Below are 18,702 nucleotides of genomic sequence, written 5' to 3' on the forward strand. Positions count from 1 at the left end.
CTTAATTGAGAATTGTTAAAATTATCAAAATTAGTGAGTGGAATATTTATCAACTGAGTCATTGAATCGTCAAATAACAATAAAAAATAATTCTATTTCCTCATTTTTTAAAGGTTGCTTAGCTGATCTGCAAATTTTTGGTTTTCATAAAATGGAAAATTTATTTACTTTGAAGTTTCAGTAAGAAAAGATCCCTATGACTACATCACTGAATTTCAATTTGTTCAATATATTAAAAATATATTTCTATACATCAATTATTGCGTTGTTCTATACATTGTATGACAGAGAAGGTTTCAAAACACCAACGCTTGACGGTGTCTAGTTGCCGACTTTCACTACAACATATGGCTACCAGAAAAGTGATGGTCGTTTTTTCTCAATGATGACGAGAACACACTGGTATATATAAATAAATATCAGCTACTCTACCCGATCCGTAAACGTCTTTCGAAAGCACTGATGAGTCTATTCAAATGGGAAAGCTACGTCAAAAAGAAAAAAAAAAGATTTCTGTGCGATTCATAAATTTTGCGGTAACCATTGTAAAAAAAATCCTAACATTCATCTCGATCTGTCTTATGTTGATGGAGATTACAAATTCAGTCAACCAGACAACAGGGCTTAGATATATCAAACATGAGCAACAGCACGATCCAACCTGCTGTTCTACTATAAATATATTCGTATTTCATACTTCATTTGCCTATTATCTTCGCTCCATGCATAGTTTCTATAGTTTTGATTACTACTTAACGATGTTACTAAGATTAGTTTGAAACGTCGATTATTCTTCGATGGCATGAAATGTTCTTACACAATCCATGTGAGCTAAACTCTGCTAATTTTTCTTACGCTGAAGAGGAATGGAAAATAATTTGGTCGATTTTATATTTCCCCATACACTCATACACTTGTGAACTAATAATCCCCGGTTTTAGCAAATTTTGATCCTAGCTTATGGCCACTTATTTAACCCCCAAAGGCAAACGACAGATTCACACTTTTTTCGTTTCTTCTCTATTAAGAATTGAAAGGGACCGGTAGAAAACACTAGAACAAGCTATTGCATTACGATAAAATCCACGTAAGGTACATGAATATGCATTCCCAAGATATCATCAGCACACGCGAAGAGATGAGCTCATTTTCCGGCAGAATGTATGCTCTTTTCCGACGATTTTCTTCGCCCTGCATCGTGGGATTTTCTTCGGAAAAGTGCTCATGACAAATCGTTTAATTGATGCATGGACTACCGATAATGAGCTTTAAATTCACGAATCGAAGAACGCACACGGAGGCACGAGAGCAACGGCCATGAAATTAATCATCCACAGCACTTGGTACACTTTTTCCATCGAAAACTAAGCTTTTGCAGCTATTTGTACCGAAATGATGCGACGTTACTCAGCTACATAATGTATAGGAAAAGGAAACCTAACATTTATTACTAAGTATACTCCATTTTCACTTTTCTAAAATCACTGATATTCATTTCACTCTGCGTATGGTGAAAATTGGTGGACACAGTGTAGTGTTTCACGACGAGGAAAAAATGTATTTTTACGTTTAAATCAAAATATTTGACAATACAAACGAAAGTCATTATTTCCTTCACGTATGAGTATATTTCTTTCCTTTTTACTTTGCACTCATCGACATAAAAATACTTCCACGGAATAACGTAGAACGCACACTCACATGTCACTGACAATAGTATTTTCCGCGTCGAAGTTTTTCCTTCCACTCGAAGTGAAATTCGCCTGTTTTTGACATCAGCCTGCACTCATTCTCATTTTCCTACCAGTAGATACCTACCATAGCACAAGGTTTTGTTCATAGCTGTCGTCATACATCGTTTCACGAATAATGAGTAGTGTGAGTGGGAGATTGGATATACCGAGGAAAATTCTCTCACCGTTTTTCTTACATCCACAAATACCAATGCAGGTAAGATGTCTTCCTCAGAATGCGTCACGTATTAATATTGTAATGCACAAAATCACGAATCCTTGCAAAATAAAAACATAATTTTCAGGTAACACTTTTTTTTTCCATTACGAAGCTTACCACCCTGAAAATAGTATTGATTTTCCAGAAATTATTTGAAAAAGATTCGAAAATCTATGAAAAATAGATGACTTTTTCATGAAAGCGTTCATGAGCAATGACCATACCATACATTTCATAGTTGCTACTCCGTGCACGGGAAAAAATCCGGTACGAAACTCGTCAAATTTTTCGTTAACGAAAGTACACCTGAAAGTACACCATAGACAAGTGCACGGATGGATTTGAGTTTACTCACTCGATAAAAAGTGGCGCAAGCTGCGGGAAATGTTAACTAATAATGAACACTAAATGTTGTAGTGAACATTTAGTGCTCATGATTAGTAAACATTTCCCACAGCTTGTGTCGCTTTTTCTCAAGTGCGTGAACTCTCGTCTATCCGGCAGACCCCGACATTATCCAGGACTTGACAACTTCTCTACATCAAGGAGAGGCACTCGTGTTTTCTACAAAACTGACACGCTCCATAGAGGAAGAAAATAACGAAGATCACGACACTTTACAGAACAAAACAAATTCGGAACATGGATCAGGGGTAAATAATTTTGATAATAGTTTTATGAATGACAGGTTACCATCAACTTCTTCACCTAATCTTCAGACCACTACAGAAATTTTGGTATATTGCCAAAATGTTAACCGCATGAGAAGCGCCGGTAAAATGAATGAAATTAACAAAAGTATATTAAGTTCTACTTACTCTGTCATAATGGCTAATGAAACAAGTTGGGATGATAGTGTGAGAAGTGAAGAAGTTTTTGGTAACAATTATAACGTTTATAGAGACGACCGCAATTTTCAATGGTCTGGAAAAAAAATCGGGAGGTGGAGTATTAATAGTGATTTCGACCCAATTGAATTCAGAAATCATTATGGCTACTAAATTTAAAGAATTCGAACATGTATTGGTAAAAGCGAAAGTAGCAGACGAAACACATGTGTTTGCTTCGGTATACTTTCCTCCGAACAATGCTCATAAGGACACGTATGATAAGTTTTTTGGAAAAGCGGAAGAAATTTTGTCTAGTTTACCCCCTGAAGCAAAAGTTCATATATATGGGGACTTTAACCAACGCAATGTTGACTTTATTTCTGATATGGACAATGAAAGCATCTTACTTCCAGTCGTTGGGGAAAACGAAACACTCCATTTCATTTTTGACAAAATTGCAAATTTAGGACTCAGTCAAATTAACCATGTGAAAAATCAACAAAATTGTTATTTAGACCTTTTATTAACAAATACTTATGAAGATTTCTGTGTAACTGAATCGTTAAGTCCCATATGGAGAATGAAATGTTTCACACAGCAATAGAATATTCTTTATTCGTTCACATAAATGAAAGAACCAACGACTGCGAATTTGATGAAATCTTTGATTACAATTCAGCAAATTATGATAACTTAGAAATAGATTGAACATTCCCCCTTATTCTGCGAGTCACGTGACTCTCTCTCACCGGTGAGGTGACAATAGTCACCTCGTGTGAGGTGACTCTCCATTTGATTTACATGGAGAATCACCTCACACGAGGTGATAATTGTCACCTCACCGGTGACAGAGAGTCACGTGACTCGCAGAATAAGGGGGATTGTCGATTGGCAAGCAATATTAAGAACTGCAGGAAATGTTGAATGTGCAGTTGACGTATTCTACAATGTGTTGCTTGAAATAATAGTTGAAGAAGTGTCAACTAAAAGAAGAAGACGTCAGAGTCATGCAAAACATCCGGTTTGGTACAACATTTAACTGAAAAATTTAAAAAATCGAAAGCAAAAAGCGCACAAATTTTATAAAAAATATAATAGTGAAGAAACTTTGGCATACTATTTAGACATTTGCGATCAGTTAAATTTGGCCGTGAATATGGCATTTGAGGAGTATAATTTAAAAACTGAACTTGAAATAAAATCTTGTCCTAGGAACCTCTTCAATTATGTGAAAACCAAATTAAAATCTGATAATTTTCCCTCAAAGATGCATTTGGACGATAGATGGTATATGCAATTTGTTTGCAAATTTCTTCCAAGAAATCTATACTACGTTTTCAGAAGAGGACCGTGACCGTGAATATTTTGAATCTTATCCAGAATTTTCAAGTGACATCAGCGTAATTCAAATTAAGGTTCATGATATCCTAAAGGGTTTAAACAATTTAGATGCATCTAAAGGTCCTGGCCCTGACGGTGTTCCGCTAGTTTTTATGAAAACTTTAGCAATTGAACTTACTGCTCCATTATTTTGGATTTTCAATATGTCACTGGAATCCGGAAACTTCCCTAAAATATGGAAAAACTCGTTTTTAGTGCCTATCTTTAAATCGGGTAAATAATCCGACATACGTAATTATCGTGGTATAGCTATTATCTCTTGCATTCCGAAACTTTTCGAATCGATTGTAAATGAAAAACTTTTTCTTCAAATTAAAAACAGAATAACTACTATGCAACATGGCTTCTTTAAAGGCCGTTCAACAACTACGAATTTGCTCGAACTAATTAATTATTCCTTGAATGCAATGGATAACGGAAACCATGTAGAAGTGTTCTGTACAGATTTCAGCAAAGCGTTTGATCGAATTGACATACCCGTTGCTTTTTTTTAAACTTCAAAAAATGGGAATTCATTACGCATTCCTCAATTATTAATTTTTTTTTAATTTTTAATTTTTTTTTAAATTACGCATCATATTTAACTGACCGCCATCAAATAGGAAAATACAAAAGAAAGACATCAAATCCCGTTGATGTCACTTCAGGAGTTCCTCAAGGCTCCCATTTAGGACCACTTTTATTTATTCTCTTCGTCAATGACATATCTTTCATTATTCAGAAATTGGAAGTTTTAATATATGCTGACGACATTTAACTTTTTGACGTAGAACTACGTCTTTGTCGACTATATTAGGGTGCAAATCAAAAAATATGTGTGGTGAAGGAGTGTTAGGTTTTGAACGCTTGTAACTTTGTCATTTATAGATGAAATTTAAATCCAAATACGCCAATCGATAGGATATTACATTACAAACCTGCTGAAATAAATATTTTTCCAATTTTTCTGTAATTAAACTTTTGAAATGTGCAAATGATAATTTTATCACTATTTTCATGAAATAAGCCTTTTTTCCCAAACCCAGTCATCATAAACGAATACCACTTGGTTGCACATCATTCTGCTTGAAACTGAAAAGATATAAATCAGCGCTCCTCTCCTGCCTCTGCTCATTACCGCTTCGGACGGCGTGGCACTAGGTCCTGCAGCAAGCAGGATCAAGTCAGCTGCCGAAGATGGATCACGGCGTGTCCACCACAATGAGGAATGAGATTTGAAAAAAACGTGCATGTAAAACCCCCTCCCCTTAACAACCTCTCCCCCTCCACCCTTAACATAACCCGAAAAAGACATGGATTTTGACGATCATTTTTTTCCAGGAAATAAATTTTAAGCAAACCACAATTATGTATAAACAATTAATTTTTTACATGCAGAGCTAACATTTTCAAAAAAAAATTGATTAACAGAAGACATACAGTCGATGAATTACCAACAACTGACTGTAAAACATATATGGTACCTCTATATATGCAACTATATTAACATCCAAAGTCCATCCTTTTTACATATTCTGCGAAAAAGAAACTTTTTGCTCCGCCCCATTCATAAAAAAAACGGCGGGAAATCCTATCAGGTTCGGTTGCACATCGTTCTGCTTGAACATGAAAAGATATAAAACAGCGCTGCTGTCGTGCTTTTGCTGATTGTCGCTTCGGACGGCGTGGCACTTGGTCCTGCAACAAGCAGGACCAAGTCAGTGGCTAAAGGTGGATCACGGCGTGAACACAATGAAGAATGCAACACAATGAGGAATAAGGAAAAGCAATGTATGTAAACCCCCTTCCCCCTTGACAAGCATAGTTTGGTCTCCTTTTTAAATCACACACGAAGGAAGAATAGAGTCCGTTCAAAGCCAGTTTCTATTGTATGCACTCCGCAAGTTAGGTTGGACTGTATTTCCTCTGCCATCTTACACAGTTCGGTGTATGCTCATAAATATCCAAACATTAAAAGAGCGTCGTGAATTTGCTATGATTTATTTCGTAAACTATATCGTATCACATCGCATTGATTCAATAGAACTATTGTCATCCTTAAATGTATATACACTATCTAGGCATTTACGAAACAGAAATATATTTGCTACAAATCGTCATCGTACGAATTATGCCAAATTTGGACCCTTGAACCAAATGATGGACACATATAATAAACACTGCGATAATATTGACTTTACAATGACAAAAACCAAATTAAAGCAATATTTTAATTCCTTGCAAAACGTCAACTAGAAGTAATGTTTTAACTTGTTCTTAAGACATATTATAAAAAATATAAACAAAGACAAAATTGTAAAAATAGCACTTAAGACAACAATTGTAAAACGGTCTACACTGATTGACGACAAATAAATAAATAAATAAGTTGCACCTCAACAGACCTTCCATTGCCTTCAATGCAGCGGATCAATCCACTACCATAGCCTTCCGACATCGTCCTTTCACCGTTGGTCAACGTAACAGGAACCCTTTCATTTTCATTGAGCGAAGTGAAAAATGCATTGCTGTGCGCAGACATGGAAAATCATTTACATTCATTTCATGCATTCATTTACATTCATTTGCCTCTAACTTTTTTCATCAACAGCATTCCGCAAAATGTTGTTTGGAGCTTTAGTTGGTTTTGTTATTAGCTACAACTTTTGCTCATAACTCAAATATGTATCTCTTATGCCTCACGAATTAGAGCGGGCAGAACTTGTTACTGTTTTTCAGTGAATGTAAAATACATTCACTGAAAATCAGTAGTGGCTTCTGTTCGCTCTGGTTCGTCATGCATAAAAGATACGGACTTAAGTTGTTGACAAAAGTTGTAGGTAATAGCAAAACCTACAAAAGTTCCATACATCATTTTGAGGATTTTTGTTGATGAAAAAAGTTAGAGGCAAATGAATGTAAATGAATGCACGAAATGAATGCAAATGATTTTCCATGCCTGGCTGTGCGTCATGTGGTGTGACGCTCCCCTGTCGATATACCATAACTCGATCTGTCCGCCGGTTACCGAACAAGACGCCGCCCCCGCAGGAACAGCTTCATCGGATGCTTCGCTGTTTCGTGCTAGAAAACACAACGGAGATCTCGATCGTTGAACTTGATTCGCCTTTTGCTCCTTCTTAATCGGGGAACCTCGATGATGCTTGTCACTGACATCCACTTGCTTGCTGGCCATAAACTTACGACAATCTTTGTGGATATGGCCTGGTTGTTTGCAATAAAAACATAGCCTCGATTCGGCATTCTTCGACGAAAACGTACGCAGCACCTTATTTTCACCCGACGCACAACCTCGCTGATCTTCCCGCTTCTGAAACTCATCTCTCAACTTTGCTTCACCAGCTCGATTGTGATGTCGTCGTCTGGTCGAGCCTCTAGATCAACCACTAGGCCGTCGTACGATTCCGGTAGGCTGCGCAGAATCATCCCACCTTCAGCTCCTTTGCCAACTCCAGATCAGCAGCTCTGAGACGATCGAACAGCTCGTCCAATTTCATAAGGTGGTTGACCATACTTCCCCCTTCATCCAAATTTTTGCAGCACAGCCTCTTCAGAAGAGATACACGTCACTATACTCTTCTCATAATGCTCCTTCAGGGCATTCCACCGCGCACGGCCACTCACAGCATTTCGGATCAGACCGATTTGGGTTTCTTCGACGCAAAGTCCAATGGTTGCTTTCGCCTTCAGGTCGTCCTTCTTCCATCGATCCATCACAGGTTCCGGCTTTGCTTCTTCGATGACCCACCAAATCTCCTCCCACGTCAGCAACTGTTCCATTCGAAATTTCCAGGTTATCCAGTTGGTGGTCGTCAGCTTCGGGAAATTGAACTTCTCCGCCATCTTACAGTTGCAACTTGTGTTGCTGTGCAACCAAATGTAAAAGTCTTTCTCAGCACAAGTTCACCTAATCTACCGGCACTTTTTACGTTCGTGATTTTGTGTCACTCACTGGGCACATAACCTATTGGCGTGATAGGCAGTGGGAATTTTCAGATACCGTGAATAAACCGAATTATCAACACAAAAGAAACTATACTTCTGTTCTTCGTTTTTATTGAACTTGGACTAACAAAAGATAGGTTTGATTTTATTATGATCTTCGCAGCAGTGCTGCGAGTATTACCTCACGATGTACATCATCCGCAGACAGTAGCGTCATCAACAAAAACCTCTAGCACCATGGGTATGCATTCTACAGATTTGCAGTCTTGGACAAAGTTGCTCGGATTATTAAGGGCCAGCTTTTGGTCTTTCTGATTAGCTCGTATTCCTACTGCATAGTTGACACTCAAATATAAATATATTTTAAAAAGAAGGGCCTAGAAAGATGGGAAAAAGTGGAAAAGAGGAAGGGCTACGCGTACAAAAATGGTACTCAAGCTTTCAAATGAATCAAAAAACGAAGCTGATCAACTTAACCACTATATTGTCCAAAGATTTCACGATACACATAGGATTGGGTAGTGTGGTGTGTTGGATATTCTGGCACGTAACTTGACGACGACTACGACGAATGCAGTCCAGCGGGCGATCGCTGAAAGTCCGGAACGATTCTGGCGATGATGGACGATCAAAGAACGACCTTGTCAGCAAGTAGGCAATTCCACCGCCTGATCTACCGGCGACTACAGCGATGACGGTCTGACTAGTGCGTCTACCATTCGTTGACTGTCGTGTGATGGTGGTTTGGTTCAGCGGTGTTGTGTTTTGGTGGTGGGCTGGTATGACGGATTGTAGAGCTGGCCCCGATGCACAGGCGCTTTCTTCAGGCGAAACTGGTCGACGCCCTCTTGTCGAACTGGGAAGGTAATCTCTCCTTAGTTAAGACTTTCTGCTCGAGAGCGGTGTCATCCTTCACGAGGAACAATGATCCTTGGCAATATCTCGTGACTAGAAAGTTCCATCTACCGTAGCGTGCAATGGCGGTCGGAAATTCGCCAACCAGAAATTGGTTTGAAAAACGTACGGAAAGGTCCTGACTCGGTGAACTCGGTGTTCAACACTGCCCATAAATAAGAAATTGGCTAATATGCCATTTTTGTCAAAATCAAGAAAATTGTGTTACTTGATAGGTAGCACTCTTGTCAAAGGCCCCACCGCATAAAGTTGTAAAAAATTGATTTTCGCGGTTAAACGACTTGAAAAACTAGTTGCAATGTGCAATATAAATGATAAATTGCCTAATGTGCATGATGAATCTGAAACCAAGCGCAGCAACCAGTGTGTTTTTGTAGACATTTTTTTAGCGTAAAGTAAGATAGTCTTAAGGCCGGCGCACAATGCATACGTTTTCGGGTTTATTTGAGGTTGCATGGGCTAACTGTCAAAAAACCTGAAAACGTATCTATTGTGCGCCGGCCTTTATGGTCAAGTAGTCATAGGCTGTAAATCGGTAGATTCAGGATTCAATTTTTTTTTGAGACATTTCATGAAATGTGACAAATATTATATGCAGAAGCCCATATTTGTAAACAACATGGCTTACAAGTTGCTCGTTTGCGTGAAATGAAATACAAGTTGACGTGAATGAATGTTTACATCACAATTATAATTCAGATTTTTTTTGCTGTGTATATCTCGCGCGTTCAAGACAGAAGCAACGACTGACTGGATAACTGGTAAGAGGACAGATGACGAGTTTAACGAGTTTAAAAATTAAATAGGAGAGATCTGAAAAAGGCGGTCGCAGTAGACATACTATCACATAACCCTATACGATATCTCACTATCGACGCATCCATGCTCCAAATGTTAAATACTTGCTGTCGCTGCCAAAAGCTACTTTCTTCTCTGGTTTAGCGAGTCTTTTGCTTTTTGAGACATTTTACCTAAAACACGGCTAGCAGCTACTTTTTTCTCAGGTCAAGGTGAGAAGTGTTCACTTTTCGGATTCAATGAAAAACCTGGAGTAAGCTTCTAACTTGATTTAATTCAAAAAAATGTACAAAGTGATCTTACGACTACATGTTGCATTGTCAACTTATAATTATATACAGCTACATACGGATAGGACGTGTGGGCGTGTTTAACTTAACTTGAACGCATTATCGTTGCTAGATAAGTAGTGCGGGCAGATTATGCTAACGAGCAATTGTTCCTTTTTCTTTTTCACCGGAGATGAACTAGCCCATAGCGAAGACTACAAATCTGTAGTCTTCGATATTAGGTTTGCTTATTGATCTGCGCTCATGATATTTTGTGCTACTTACCGTGAGTTTGTTTGTATTTCGATAGTCAGTAAATCTAATAAATTAATGTTTTCAACATAGGTCCTCAAAACCGAGAATAGGGGTGTTGGCAGTGAGACTGGTAGTATTTATATCGAGGAAAACTTAATGTAAGTTGTTTGTTATTAATGATAAGTGCATCTGTGATTAATGTTTGTTGTATTAAAATTTTAGTTTGAGTATCGCCGAAAGCATACTTTGTAAAATAGTTTTCTATGCTCGATCCGAAGGACTGGGAGCAACATTCTCAAAATTAATGGCAGCGACCTACCAGTTCCCGTGTTGTGACTGCAATGAATCGTACGATGCCAGCGTCCAGTGCGAAAGATGTGAAGAATGGTACCATTTCGAGTGCGTTGGTGTCGACGAATCCGTTGCAGAGGTCATATGGTTCTGCTCGGCCTGTATCGGTGAGGATAGATCGATCCGTGAGTCGCTGGGAGCACCAGGACGGACCAGAATTCTTACGGTGGTGATCGATCTTCCATCTGCTAATGCTGAAGGTAGCAGTACAGAGGTCGGTAAGGTAGCAAATAAGAACATATCATCGACTAAACGTCGCATAAGTAGGGCCCAAGCACAAGATGATGATAGCAATAAATCAGATAAATCAGATCAGGACCATCTGCCTCGACACGTTCTCGTGCGTTGAAGGAACTTCGCGAACCGGAGGAGAAAAACAAGTTGGACGAACTCGAGGAGGAAAACCAACGGAAATTTCTGGAACTTCAACGAAAGCAGATTGCCAGACGAAAAGAAGCGCTCAAAAGGAGAATCGAATTGAGGATGATCATCAACGAGGATACTGAAGATGATTCGGATTCAGTGAACGAAGAAGTGGAAGAATCGACGAACAGAAGCGGGGAAAAGCAGCCGGAGGAGCAGATCCCGAAGAGTTTGGGTGCAATTCCGATGGTTCCACGAAAAAGATCTACCGAAGATGATATTCAGGACCTGTATGATCGCTTCAAGAAACTTTTGGAAGAAAAAAAGCCTCGAAAGTCAGCACCAAAGCTGCCCACCACGAAGAAGAGCACCAAACGTGCATCGAATCCGGTACTGCCACGCCCTTCTTTTGAAAAGGATGATGACGCACTGAGATCAATCCTTGGTGGCGGGTGTGGAAGATAGAGTTGGTAAGGATGATAATGATTAAAACATATAAGTTGAGTCATGTAACGAAACGCTTAAATTGAGGAAAACCAGTTTATCGTTCATGTGAACAAAATCTCACTATCGTTGCTTTGTGAGGAGAAATCCCAAAACAGCTAGCAGCGCTGTGTAAAAGACGAGGTAAAATATGGGATATTCCTTCGGTATAAATATGGGCTACCTAAGCTTGCAGAAGGCATTCTTGTGACGAACGTTGAAGGTGACGGACAAGCAGCAGCAGCAGCAGCAGCAGCGACGATAGTTCGTTAAAAGCAGTTTTACTATTTAGTACAACGAATCTTGCATCGCTCAATTTTTCTTCCTGAAGCTGCAGATGTATCATTGTGAATACTTGTGTCAATATTCATTAACTCATCCTTTTCGTCAATTTGTAATTCATCTGGATCATTATCTGATTCATTATCTGCTGCTACCATTCCTAAAAATGATCTTACGTCTTTGACTGTTTTCGGCACTGGCATGTCCTTTATTGCTTTTACATTGTCATTGTCCATTGGTCGAATTCCATTTTTATTAATCATATGTCCTAAATATTTAATTTCGGACCTCAAAATTTTACATTTTGATGGCTCAACTTTCAGATTATGCCTTTGCATTGCTTCTAAAATTTTGGCCAAATTTTCGTTATGTTCTTCAATTGTCTTACCAAAAATTATTATATCATCCAAATATACAATGACTTGAACGTCTTCAATTTCGTATGGAACCGTATTCATTAACCTTTGAAATGTAGATGGACTATTTCTCAACCCCATAGGCATTCTCGTAAATTCGTAATGGCCTTTTGGTGTTGAAAATGCTGTCTTCGCTGCATCTTTTGGATTGATTGGGACCTGGTAAAATCTAGATTTCAAATCCAATGTAGAAAAATAAACACTATCTCCGAGATTATCCAAGATCTCATTAATGAGTGGGATCGGGTAAACAAATGGTTTTGTTATCAGATTAAGTGCTCTAAAATCCACAACAATCCGATATTTCTTGTTTCCTTCTGCGTCTAGATCTTTTTTTAGTATGCATAGAACTGGTGCATTCCATGGACTTTTACTAGACTTAATTATGCCTTGACGATGCATTTCGTCAATTTCTTCATTTATTTGTTTCTTTGTGGATTTTGGAAACCTATATTGCCTTTTATTAATTGGCACATTTGTCATTGTTTCAATTTCATGTACCGCAGCGTCTGTGATTGATAATGTATCTCCTTTTAAAAAGAAAACATCATTGTTATCGGCTATAAGCTTCTTCATTTTGTCTAATTTTTCACCACTCAAATGGTTTGGACTAGCAGAATCAAGTAATGTTTGAATTCGTTCGTTTTCCATTATGTGTTTAAATTTTTTATATTCAAGTTACCCATAATCTTGGGTTTTATCTAGGTCCAACTTCACTCTGCCTTCTTCTTTTAATGTGTCAAAGCGACGACAACAAATCAAGAAGACTGGCAACTCTTCCATTTTCTCATACAAACGCTATGAGACAGGTACAATCGCGTCATCTGCCGCTCAAAGGTAAATGCTTCGAACGAATTTGATAGCAAAGATTACAACCTCAAAGAAGGGTTTGTGTATTTGCCTTATTTTTCTATGCGTTGCTACCACCTTCACTCAAGTGCAGCGCTACTGTATCCATGCTTGGCATACACAGTTGTACACACCAACTGCTCATTTGTTAATAACTTTTCACTCAGTTGTTGAAATTTATTTTTCTTTAAAGTTATTGATAGATTAGGATCATAGCTTACTATAGATATGCAAAAAGTAGTTAAATCTTAACATTTGAATCAAGACCAATGAATTTTTACTTTTAAAGTCCGAGATGTGCAGCGAGCATTTCTCACTTCATTTTTACAACGCAAAAACAAGTACAGTTTATTACTAGAATTGAAATCTACTTTGTTTTATGTACCTATAAATAAGCTTAAACTTTATTATATCTATTGCTTCCAAAAGAACGATGTTTCGTCAACTCTGTGTAAAGTTATTAGCAAATGAGCAGTTGTTGAAATTTATTTTTCTTTAAAGTTATTGATAGATTAGGATCATAGCTTACTATAGATATGCAAAAAGTAGTTAAATCTTAACATTTGAATCAAGACCAATGAATTTTTACTTTTAAAGTTCGAGATGTGCAGCGAGCATTTCTCACTTCATTTTTACAACGCAAAAACAAATACAGTTTATTACTAGAATTGAAATCTACTTTGTTTTATGTACCTATAAATAAGCTTAAACTTTATTATATCTATTGCTTCCAAAAGAACGATGTTTCGTCAACTCTGTGTAAAGTTATTAGCAAATGAGCAGTTCGTGACCAAAACTGTGTATGCCAAGCATGACTGTATCTGTCGCTTGGATTCTGGCAAAGTTGCCAGTCTTCTTGATTTGTTGTCTTCGGTCAAAGGCTTGTTTTTTCAAGATTGCATAACTTAGATTGTCCCCAATATAAGAGACGTATCTTTTTTAAAAAATCGGCACCTATTATTGCTGGAACAGCTAAATTTTCGACAACCTCAAATTTAATAGGAAAGACATGTCCGTCAATCATTAAGTGTAACCACACACACCCTGATTCTATGGTTCCCGATTCCAAGGAAAGATATCGTGTGTAGTTTGTTAATATGTTTAGCTCCAATTTTTATGGCTGCATCTATTCTCAGCAAATTAGCTTGTGCCCCTGTGTCCAATAAGTATTTTATTGAATTTGTCGGATTTTCTCTAGTCGACAGCTTTGTATACAATCTACTTTTTTCGTAGATCAAAGAATCTTCAAGTTGATGAATGTTGTTTGTGTACTTTGATCGATATAAATTTTTGTTGAAACAGTTTTGGGACAAGCGTTCTTTGGAATCCCTCTCATTTATTTTTTTGACCCATCCTGTCGGTCATCTCTTGGATTACCAAAATTCCTTGAGTGGGCTTCGTAAGGTTGTGATGAATACCTTTGGTTACCATATCTCCCATGATCATTTTTCTTCTTGATCATTGTTGTAACGGCCCCGGCTATTGTTGCTACTGGTGTTTCCCCTGAAATAACCACCGTTGTTACCGAAGTTACTAAAGTTATTACCCCGATAATTGTTTGTATTGGAATTATTATTTTTTTTATCTTCTTGAAAATTTCGCTGGTAATCGCTGGTCTGTCCTTGTCTATGTCTTCTTCTCATTCGAACGTCAGTTTTAATGTCTGGATGTTTTCTTGTCGAATGTCATGATGTGTTTGTGTATCTGTGTGTGTGTGTGTGTGTGTGTGTGTGTGTGTGTGTGTGTGTGTGTGTGTGTGTGTGTGTTGTTTTCTCTCTCTCTGTGTGTGTGGGTGTGTGTGTGTGTGTTTGCATTTGGTGCAAACCAAATCATTATATTTCTTCCTCATCTCCTAGTTTTAACTGCGTTCAAGAATAATTAACTAAAAAAAACGTTGCAAAAGTTCATACCATAACATATCTAACTTACTATCCGCATTTGCTAACTAATACCTAAATGTAATTTTTAATTTTATGAAGATAAGTTGCTCAGAATAGCAGCCTGTAATTCCGTACCAGAATCCGCCTCCAATTTAATGTCTTTAGCGGATTCGTAGTAGCAAAGTTATGCTAAAAGCTAAATAGTTACATAAAAATACTACCTAAATCGTTCATAATCAGAGCCGGACCACTGATGAAAACCAAAACTACAACCCTGAAAAAACGTATCGATATTTTCGAAGGCGAACACACTGCAACCTATTCTTGCTAGTGATTCTGTCCAATTGTTAGGTATCCAAATTATAGTCATTCGTAAATTTATTATTGAATATATGGATGAATTATCTATTATTGAATAACTATTATTTACGATAATTACATGAAAAAAAAAATATAAACTACAAACAAAACGTGACTACTAAAATCTCAAAAAGATATTCTCACAAATATATTTCACGCAACCAGGAATCTCAAAACCATTAAACGCTAAAATGATACTCTGCACATGTTAGACACAAGAAGAGGCCAAAAAGCAAGCGTCCGACACACAAAACCCGCCAAATCCACTTGCAGTCACAATCAACGAATCTACGAATCGCGAATGCTCAAGAATCATAAAACCGCTGACTGCGACACTCTGAAAGCGAAATTGACAGGCTCTATGCATCAAACACCCGCCCTCCAATCTCCTCCCGCATCCAACAAAACAAATCTCCATTACAACATCTAACGAATTCAAAACTCCGACTCATCTATAGCAAGTGAGTGGAAGCAACCCTGCATGTAACCATTCTTCATGATACACTTTTTCTGTCTATCTTTCTATTAGGCCTGTGCGTTCCCTAATAAAAATAACCATAAAAGAGAACTTAACGACGTGTTCGGGGTATCATCCAAACTATTTGTGGGATAGTTTACCCATCCGGGATACAGTTCGTTTATGGTATTTGTTTATTAGGGTTAGCTTCGAAACTTCTAACCAAATTAAGAAAATTTTGAGATAACAAAAAAAAAAAACTTTCAAAGGTAAGGTACAAGCAAAATAAATATTGATTATTTTACGCAAAACTGAGCAAGTAATATTAAATCTCTTGTATTGTATGCTAATGGTTATTGACTGTAACAAAATAATATGCTTAAATAAAATAAAATATTAATAAAATTAAAATTATATGCAAAATTTACTAGAAGATCATTACTTTATTGGTGGTTTCTAATAAGCCCTCCCAGTTCCTCTGTATACAGAACAAATCTGATACTATAATCAGAATTGCTCAGTCTGCATGAACCAGCCGATTTCATCAAGGAAGTTCTATTAACAACCAAGTATTAATCGTTTGAGGCATACTGAAGCATTAAGAAGGTGATATGTGTCACTATAGGAAATCATCATCGTTACAAATATAAAGAAATTAAACATAGCCCATTGCTTCAGTACCGTCAAACTCCATGTCCATGGGGAGGGGATAATTGTTTGTAATAGAATTATTGTATCTATTTCCCCTGTTGTTCCAGTTGTTGAAACTATTTCCTCGATAATTATTGTTGTTGTTGTTGTTGTTGCCGTTGGAATTATTATCGTTATTCCGTTGATAATTTCGACCATTGTCATAATTATTACTACTAATTGTGTGATTGTTCCTATTGTTAACGCTACCATTTGGTCGCGTATTATTTGTTGTACTTCTAGCCCACGTGGGGTGAAGTCTTTTGTGTATGTCCCTTAATTCCTCTTCTTCTTCATATTCACGTTGAAGCCAATACAACAATTCCGGAAATGACTTGTCCCTTTGCGATTTCCCCGCTAGGGATAATGCTCGACTCCTGAGGCCTCCTAGAAAATGTCTCCGCAGAGCAGCGACCGCATATGACTCATTTCCATGTTCTGATAGAGCGCTGACGTAGCGGTAAATTTTCCTCGCTCGGTTCTTGTATTCTTCGAACGATTCACGTTCCCCTTGATCCAGGGATTCAATCTCCTTGATGATTGATCCTATACTTTTTTTTCTATTTGAAAAGCCTTTTCCAATTTCTCTTTTACTTTCTCCCACTTGGTGTCCTGTATCTCCTGGAGTCGCATTAGTGCTTCTCCTCTCAATTTTGTATACACCACATTCAACAAAGGCTCTTGGTCCCCGTTTTCTGGGATTCCTTTTGCGAAGTAATCTTTTTGAATTAGGAAGGGCCGAAGCGGGCCGAAGCTCTTCCGGTTTCCCATGGAATTCCGGAATACATTGTATTGCGGTTACCATTGGGAATTCATAATTGACTACTTCTTTTTTTTTTTTTTTTTGTTTATTACTTTATTTGTACAGGCTCAATCGAATAAACTTTACAGAGCCAAGTTATCATTTTGTTTATACATTATAAATGTCTTAAATCTAAAATTAAAGGATTGGAACCGATTGCTCGCGGTCTTCTCGAGGTTAGTGGATGGCAATTGTTTGGATCGGGAGAGGGAAAAGGAGATTTGGAATATGATTTATGATTCAAAAATTTCACTATTTCTAAAACATATACTTAATCCTATCGACGTTATATCAACTCTGTAATTATACAATTATTACAGAAACAAATCTACAAAAAAAAAAAAAAACACACACACATACAAAACACAAACTAAACACAAGGTTAATCAAACTTACAATCTATGGTTAATATTCTTCAAGAAAACATATATGAGTTGCATAAACTCCAGATCGCGTCTAGCCAAAATATCCCGAACTGGAACATTAGGTTGTCTACCTCGAGCCCGAAGGGAATCGTACAACTCGGATCTGACTCCACGGTGCTCAGCACATGACCAAATAATGTGATCTGCGTCCTGGTAACCTTGTCCACATTCACAGAGATTGCTGTCTCCCAGCCCAACACGGAACAAGTGAGCGTTTAACGAGTAGTGATTGGACATGAGGCGAGACATCATACGAATGAAGTCTCGACCCACATCCAACCCCTTGAACCAAGGACACTTCGACACCTTAGGGATGATTGAATACAACCATCGTCCCAAACTCCCTTCACTCCATTTATTTTGCCAGCTGGCGAGTGACTGTTGACGATAAATGAAGAAAAATTCGTCGTAGGCGATTTGTCGATCGTAAATATCGCCTTCTATAGCGCCCACCTTTGCAAGCGAGTCCGCCTTCTCATTGCCCGGAATCGAGCAATGAGATGGGACCCATGCAAAGGTGATGACAAAAGATCTTAAAGATAAAGCACTTAGAATCTCTCGTATTTTCATGAGAAAATACGAGGAGTGCTTTACCGGCCTCATGGAGCGAATAGCCTCGATAGAACTGAGACTATCCGTAAAAATAAAATAATGATCTGGTGCAAGTGAGGCGATCGTTTCTAGCGTATAATGTATTGCCGCCAGCTCCGCAACATATACGGAACAAGGAGCATGAAGCATTCGAGAGGCGCTATGAAATTCGTTATAAATACCAAAACCAGCGGACGCCTCTATTAGTGATCCATCTGTGAAGAACGATCTTGCGGAATCAACTTGGCCAAACTTTGCAGCGAAAATTGACGGAGCAATCATGGAACGATGATGCTCTGGGATTCCGCGAATCTCTTGCGTCATTGATAAATCAAAATGAACAGAACTGTCGAAGTCGGAGAAGCAAACACGATAGGGATTATGCTG

At 37.9% G+C, this 18,702-nt stretch overlaps 2 protein-coding genes across 2 annotated transcripts in view; one reads left to right on the forward strand and one right to left on the reverse strand.

The window, feature by feature from the left end:
* LOC135707871 (junctophilin-1-like) overlaps window positions 1–1,240 on the reverse strand; it is a 62,664-nt gene extending 61,424 nt beyond the window's left edge. The window contains exon 1 of the mRNA XM_065229772.1: window positions 1,097–1,240. The gene's annotated coding sequence lies outside the window, so the exon portion shown is untranslated. The remainder of the gene's footprint in view (window positions 1–1,096) is intronic.
* A 9,430-nt stretch (window positions 1,241–10,670) lies between these two features.
* On the forward strand, window positions 10,671–11,545 carry LOC135707872 (uncharacterized). Its single transcript, XM_065229773.1, has 2 exons — window positions 10,671–10,931; window positions 11,069–11,545. Exons 1-2 carry the CDS (start codon window positions 10,671–10,673, stop codon window positions 11,543–11,545), a joined length of 738 nt encoding a protein of 245 aa, XP_065085845.1.
* Window positions 11,546–18,702: the final 7,157 nt, after the last annotated feature.

This window comes from Ochlerotatus camptorhynchus, unplaced genomic scaffold (assembly GCF_037179485.1).
Source record: "Ochlerotatus camptorhynchus isolate MF236.1 unplaced genomic scaffold, CSIRO-AGI_Acam_v1.1 ptg000322l, whole genome shotgun sequence".
NCBI classification, from domain to species: domain Eukaryota; kingdom Metazoa; phylum Arthropoda; class Insecta; order Diptera; family Culicidae; genus Ochlerotatus; species Ochlerotatus camptorhynchus.

What these genes read in the sequence shown, in the direction of transcription:
- LOC135707872 (XM_065229773.1), top strand. Translation starts at nt 10,671, where the DNA reads ATGGCAGCGACCTACCAGTTCCCGTGTTGTGACTGCAATGAATCGTAC. An exon ending in CTGAAGGTAGCAGTACAGAG is followed by an intron (nt 10,932 to 11,068) that starts GTCGGTAAGGTA and finishes CGTGCGTTGAAG; the next exon opens with GAACTTCGCGAACCGGAGGA.